This window comes from Gossypium hirsutum, chromosome D07 (assembly GCF_007990345.1).
Source record: "Gossypium hirsutum isolate 1008001.06 chromosome D07, Gossypium_hirsutum_v2.1, whole genome shotgun sequence".
In the NCBI taxonomy this organism is placed as follows: domain Eukaryota; kingdom Viridiplantae; phylum Streptophyta; class Magnoliopsida; order Malvales; family Malvaceae; genus Gossypium; species Gossypium hirsutum.
Window position 1 is genome coordinate 3,854,942 of NC_053443.1, and position 6,844 is coordinate 3,861,785.

Genomic DNA, 6,844 nt, shown 5'->3' on the forward strand with positions numbered 1-6,844 from the left:
TCGTGATTACTAAAAGAAAGTAAACTTTTAATATATCATTTACATTTATAAATAAAACAAAAAATATATTATTTTAAAACTAGTATACAAACATTTGACAGAATGATAAAATAAATTCAACTTAGAAAAAGATAAAAAAAAGAGAGGAGAAAACCACGTGTTTTGTGACACGAAGAAACGTGGAAAGGGGGGCATGCGAGAAAGTGCGCTGATGGAGATAAAATTAAGGTCAACACGATGAGTCGACGACCAACCCTTGTTTTAGCCATATGTATGTATGTAGCCATAAACTATCATTCATAGCCGGTGATGGACGGGGGCTTGACGTTGACGCCGACTGACATCATACCCTAAACGTCATGTTTGAATACGAAATAAATACCATTAAAATATATGTCATAAATTCAAGTTTTATCAATATTTTGCGCGACTTTGTGATTTATTCTGCGACCCCCTTTTCTTGTCATAAATCTCTAACTGTATATAACGTGGACTGCTCTATCAAATTAGGATTCTAAGTGGGATATGCCTCTCAGAGAAGGCTCTTTCAACCTCATCACTTTTTAAACTTCCCTGAATAACTCAAACCACATTCAAGCATCTTCTATATATATGTTTCTGGGTATTAATCTTTCATAGTCGTTCCCTTTTTTACTATCTTAAGAGGGATCCTCATAATTTGTTTAGCTTCAGCTTGCTTGGTTCCCTGTTTGTTTGTTTGTTTGTTTTAGAGTAAAATTTGAGTGATGGGATCATCAGCTTGGGTGGATACTACGCTGGACCTCAACATCAATCCTTTCCATCACCGGAACAAAGCTCTGGTGAGTTTAGATATTATCAATTGAGGGACTAACTTTCTTGTCTTTTTGGATTTGTTGGTCCTCACAAATCTTCCCTCGACTTTTTTGAAACAGAGGACCAAATCTGAGGGAGAAATGGCTGACTCTGATGTGAAGCTACCCTTCAAACAAGAGGTATTCCATGGAGTACTTGTTAATTCTCTTCAACAAGAACTTGAATATATAAAGTATTTTTCTTATGAACAAAAGTTTCGTTTTCATTTAGCAGAATGCAGATTTGGTGGAGGAATTGAATCGGATTAAAGCTGAGAACAAGAAGCTAACTGAGATGTTAACAGCTTTGGGTCACTGCTACAACGATTTACAGAACAAGTTCACGGAATTAGTGACCATTAACTCTGAAAATGAAGTTTCGACATCGAAAAAGAGAAAAGCCGAGTGTGAAGATTATAGTACCAACATGATTGGATTCAGTAATGGAAACAAAGAGACCAGCTGTAGTGATGAAGATTCATGTAAAGTGCCTAGGGAGTGCATTAAGACCACCATTTCAAGGATTTATGTTCGCACAAATCCTTCTGATAACAGCCTGGTAATGTTCCTAAACTAGTTTTCGTCGGACTTTATTGGTCTCCCAACTGCTAAAAATTCTGAATATTAGTGGTTTTCATATGTGTTGCAGATTGTAAGGGATGGATATCAATGGAGAAAATATGGTCAAAAGGTCACCAAAGATAACCCTTCTCCCAGAGCATACTTCAAATGCTCTTTTGCCCCAAGCTGTCCAGTCAAGAAAAAGGTGAGTCCAGCATTGATATATGATCATGTATGTATATGTATTTGATTGTTGTTTCTGATAGTGGTTGTCCATTTTTAGGTGCAAAGAAGTGCTGAAGATCCATCAGTCTTGGTGGCTACTTACGAAGGAGAGCACAACCATGCACGCCCTTCTCCAAGTGAAGTAGCAATATTAAGCCCCAAGTGTAGTGCCAAGCCTGTTTCTTGTGCTTCGACCAGGCCTTCAGCTCCCACTGCAACTCTTGAATTGATGCAACCAGAGGGGTATGGGGACGGTGCCAAAAAGAAAATCCAAGAGGTTGATGATGCACCAGCAGCAATTCAACAGGTTTTAGTCCAACATATGGCGGCTTCATTGACTCGAAACCCAAATTTTACAGCAGCCCTGGCTGCAGCCATTTCAGGGAGAGTTATATAGATGAGATGAGAATAGGATAGAAAAGTGGTGAAACGTAGCATCCTTAATTAGGCAGAAATTTATAGAGAATGGATTTAAATGCAGTCTTCACTGTTGATATTCACTGCATGTTGGACTGCATTTTAAATCCCTGATTCATAGTTATGTATTTGTTGTTTATGTTGAAAAAAAAAAGATAAGAGACTCAATTGGTCCCCTTCACGAAGTCCTCTCGAGGGACGAAAGTCCTCCCCTCGTATTCCGTTAAGTGCAATCGAATACACCACAGTAGTAAGACACTGTATAACCAACTCCATTGTCGTCCTATTAAAACCCATCCAGATTATCATAGCATTCACAAAGTACCATTCCACACGGTGATATGTTTTGTTTATATCCAACTTCAAAAAGCAAAAGAATCCAAATTACCCACCCTCCTTTTCTCATATGCAATTAATATGTTGTTTTGAGATCAATCTTCCTGAAACAAAAGCGCTCTAAGCTTTATTGATGCAAATATCCATGATTGTTTGTAATTTATTAGTTATCACCTTGGATACTATCTTATAAATCACATTACATAAGTTAATCAGACGAAAATGAGTCATATTACAAGGCATAAGAATCTCAAGAATTAAAGTAATATTTGTTTTTATAAATCGCCTCTGTAAGTGCCCAAATCCATCCAGCCCAATAAATAAAAAAATAAAAAAATAAACAAAACAATAACTAAAGTCCACTTACAAACCCAAATAACCCACACAAGCTCAAATACATTACCCAATCTAACCTAACCCTAAAAGCCTCAAACATCCAAAGCCCAAGCCTGAAATCTTAACAAATCAGAAACCCTAGTTGATCCCTTGAGCCTTCGGTGCCGCTCCACGTCAACGAGTGCATTGCCTGAGGCCTGTCTCTCCCCTTTCACTGAAATGGCAAGGCGCGGCTCCCCAGCACCATTGACCTTGCCATGAATACCTACAAAGAAGAAGACAGAGAACAAAAAACAAAAATGACAGGAAAAAGCAAGAAAAAGAACCAAATATTCTATAATATATTGCTATAAAAGTCATAACAATGGCATGTAATTTTTTACAGACACACAAGGAGTCAAATACAAAAAAAGAAAAGTGACAAGTTTTAAAGGTAGTTCATTTATACTTTTTTTTTTGAAAAATAAATAAATAAAAGATAGGAATTTTTTTATTTACTTGAACACTGCCTCATATTCCACCATCGTGAGTGGACGAGGACACCGTCTCCGATAAAGGACGGCTCCCTCCTAGCATGAAAAACCTCCAAATCATCCCTGGTTTGTCTGAGACCGCTGGGGTGTGGAGGTACCCATCAAAAATTACAGAGAAACCAAAAGGCTTCTAGGGTTTTTATTGTTTTCTATCAAGTTTTAAGAAATATCAACCCTAGATTTGGGTTCTGGGAGTTAAAACGATCGAAAGGGACATCGTTTCATGGATTTCGGCCACTGGGGATGGCGGACCCCGTCGTCGACAACTGGTTGCCGCCATGGGGGCTCGTCGGATCTCATGGGCGGCCTAAAGGCTGTTTAAGAGAAAAGAAGAGAAAGAAAAAAAATTTAGACGCATGAGAGAAGGGAATTTTTTCCAAATTTTTTTCACTGACCTCAGTACGACGTCGTTTTGGCTTGGCTTTAGAAGCCCCAAAACGGCGTCGTTTTGAAGGAGGACCCGAATGCCCAACCCGAATCCCCCTAGGATTTGCGTGTTTTCGCATGGTAGGGATAATTTCCATTTTGGTCCCTTCACTTTTTTGCTTCTTTTTAATTTTGTCCTATTTCATTTTTATTTGTTTTATTTTTATCATTTTATTTTATTCTTGTGCAATTTGGTCCCTTGACCCACTGTTGATCCTCTGAGGGAAGGACACGTGTAATATGGGTGGGATAATACCCCTTTCGATCCCTTTTCATTTTCTCATTTTAATTTAGTCCTTTATATCCTTTTTTATTTAGGCATTAGATTTTGTTAGATTTTCAATTTAGTCATTTATTTCCCCCTTTCTTTATTTATTTTGCGATTTATGCTTTAAGTTTCACTTAAATTTCAATTTAGTCTTTTATTTGGTTAATTTTGCCTCTTTATTTACTATATCATTTATTTTAGCACTTAAAATTTATGTTATGTATATTTCCTTTTATTTATACATTTTATTTTTATTTTATCCTTGTTATTACTGTTATTATTTTATTTATTCATATTAGTACTATGATAGTAATCATGACATGATTATCGCTATTACTACTATAAATTGATGTATTTTTATTATCATTATTGTTGCATTTATATTATTCACTAGCATAGCATATCTTTTATTTTTATCTTTTTATTTTTCTTCATTTTTTATTTATTCATTTATTTATCATTTTAATGTTATCAGTTCATTTTTACCCACTATTATTTTACTTCATTTTGCTAATCACCATGCCATGTATCGTGTTAAAATATACTTATTTATTTTATTACTAGACCTAAACAAATTAAAAAGTATATCGTTTTAAAAGGTTACATTTGTTCTACCTAACGTATAGGAAATATTTAAAACCGAGGCAACATTCATTATTTTTGGGATTCGAGGAGTCGTGCTCCTAACTTACAGAGTATGGCATCTTCTTAGAACCGAAATAATCGAATTTCCTATTTAAAATGAAAACAAGATTTAAGTAAGGGTCAAATGATTATTCTTGTTTTCGAGGATTTAAAGCATAATGTCTTAACTTACGGGGCATGATCTTTTCTTCTCGACTAACTCGAAATAAGATCTTTTCGTAAAATTTAATTTAGTTAAGTGATGTTATTAAAAAGAACATCATACAAAGAGGGATTGTGTTTTATTTCGAAATATCAATTTTCGACATCAAAACATTAAGTAATCAACTAGGTACCAATTTTGGGCGTTATGAGGGTGCTAATTTCCATTTTGGTCCCTTCCTCATACGTAATCGACTCCCGAACCCATTTTCTAGATTTAGTAGACTGAAGATTATCATTTTAGTAAATCTAATATTTTATTAAAATGACCGAGTTTTGAGATGATCTATGTAACAAATCAATTTTGACCCTAATCGGAAAAAGTGGTTTCGGGACCACAAATCCGAGTCAAAAAAATATTTTAAAATTATTTTTGGCATTTGCAGTATGTGAATTACTATGTGTGAAAATTTCGTATGAAAATTTGATCGTTTGAGTGCTCAATTTAATAAAAGGGCTTAATCGCGTCAAATGAAAATTTAGTAGTTATTTCTAAAAGGGCCGAATAGTAGTTGTTCTTTTAATATGGAGGTTTTAAGTTGCAATTTGACCATTGAAAAGATAGTGGACGGCATTATGAGTATAATATATAGTTTTTTATATTATTTATATTTTATAAAGGTTATAATATATATTATATTATAATGTATTTATAATAAATAAAAAAACAAACATAAAATTTATAAAGCCATACTTATCTTTCTTTCTCCGAAACTAGAAAAGAAAAAAAAGTTTAAAGCTTGTGATATTCGGCCATGGTCAAGCTTAATTAAAGGTTAGTTTTTGTTCGGTTTTTAATAATTTTTACGTTTTTACAATCGTTGCTTCGAATACTTCAAGACCGATGCTTCAATTTTGTGAATTGATGATGATTTTGAAATGTTTCATTGATAGATGTTTGAGTTTTATGATGTTAGTTGATGAAATATGAAATATATGTGTTAGATTAACATGTTTTGTCTTGGGATTTTTTATGAATTTGAGTATTTAGGACTAAATTGTGAAAATAAATTTTGAGGGACTAAAATGCGAAATAAATTAAATGCATGGACTTGCATGAGTATAATGAAGATTCGGCCTAAGCATAGTATATTCAAAATTTGAATGTTTTGTGTTTTGTGTAATTTGGACTAAATTGTGAAAAAATGTAAAATGTTAGGGACAATTTTATAATTTTCTCATTTATGTGTTTTTGGATTAAATTGAAGTTAATAATATTTAAACTAGCTCATTTTGAATATGTTCAGATCAAGAACCAAAGAAATCAGAGCTAGATCGGAGAAAAACTAAAATCGTCGACTAATTATCCGATTTTAATTTTTCACTGTCCGAGGTAAGTCTATTAGCTATTAATGTTATCAAATTAGTATATATGTATGTATATCGATTGTAGTTGTTGTTGAGCTTTAATTTGAAGTAATTTGATTGAATAAATTAGAATTATAAATGGTATATATATGTGTGTGTATAAAGTGTTCAAATATATATATGCTTATATAAATTTTTGAATTAAGTTAAAGTAGGAATGCTATAAAAGCATATATATACATATATAAAAATATATAATGTATTAATATTTATATATGTATCTATATGAATATGTTCTGAATTTAATTGATTGTACGAAGGTTATATATATACACATAAGATTCGAATATGAGAAAATAAATACATGTATAAATTCTTGCTTTGATTAAAGGTACGTATTATACTCATGTATACATGAGTTTTCGAATATACATATATATATGTAAAAACTTTGGGTTTGATTAATGATATGTATATTGTAATTGTATAGGTAATTTTTAAATAAGGTGATTATATGTTAGATGGAACATTTATATATATATAATTAAGTATTGATTATATTATAAGATATGAATGTTAAGCATGTATGTATAGTTTTGAATATGCATGGATGTACATAAATATGTTTTCATATTGAGCTTAGATATAAAATTATATATATAAATATATATATGTTATGTTCGAATAGGTGTGTATACATAAGTACATGTAAATTATTTGTATTAAATTTAGTTAAGTATATTTATATATATATG

At 32.4% G+C, this 6,844-nt stretch overlaps 1 protein-coding gene across 3 annotated transcripts; it reads left to right on the forward strand.

Annotated features, from left to right (window-relative positions):
* The first annotated feature begins 477 nt into the window (after positions 1–477).
* Positions 478–2,217, forward strand: LOC121203008 (WRKY transcription factor 18). 3 transcript variants are annotated; one of them, XM_041097105.1, is made up of 6 exons: positions 478–622; positions 732–821; positions 915–974; positions 1,066–1,392; positions 1,483–1,599; positions 1,678–2,217. In XM_041097105.1, the coding sequence occupies exons 2-6, from the start codon at positions 747–749 to the stop codon at positions 2,014–2,016; spliced, it is 918 nt and encodes a 305-aa protein (XP_040953039.1). In that variant the 5' UTR covers positions 478–622; positions 732–746; the 3' UTR covers positions 2,017–2,217. The 3 variants fall into 3 exon arrangements, with proteins under 3 accessions (XP_040953039.1, XP_040953040.1, XP_040953038.1); XM_041097106.1 differs by having other exon boundaries at positions 480–622; positions 1,069–1,392; XM_041097104.1 differs by having other exon boundaries at positions 491–821.
* The last annotated feature ends 4,627 nt before the right edge of the window (positions 2,218–6,844 follow it).

Bases quoted from the DNA above. Each gene is read 5' to 3' on its own strand.
- LOC121203008 (XM_041097105.1), top strand. From the start codon at position 747: ATGGGATCATCAGCTTGGGTGGATACTACGCTGGACCTCAACATCAAT. The intron at 975-1,065 runs GTATTCCATGGA...GTTTTCATTTAG, and splicing joins AGCTACCCTTCAAACAAGAG to CAGAATGCAGATTTGGTGGA. The intron at 1,393-1,482 runs GTAATGTTCCTA...TATGTGTTGCAG, and splicing joins ATCCTTCTGATAACAGCCTG to ATTGTAAGGGATGGATATCA.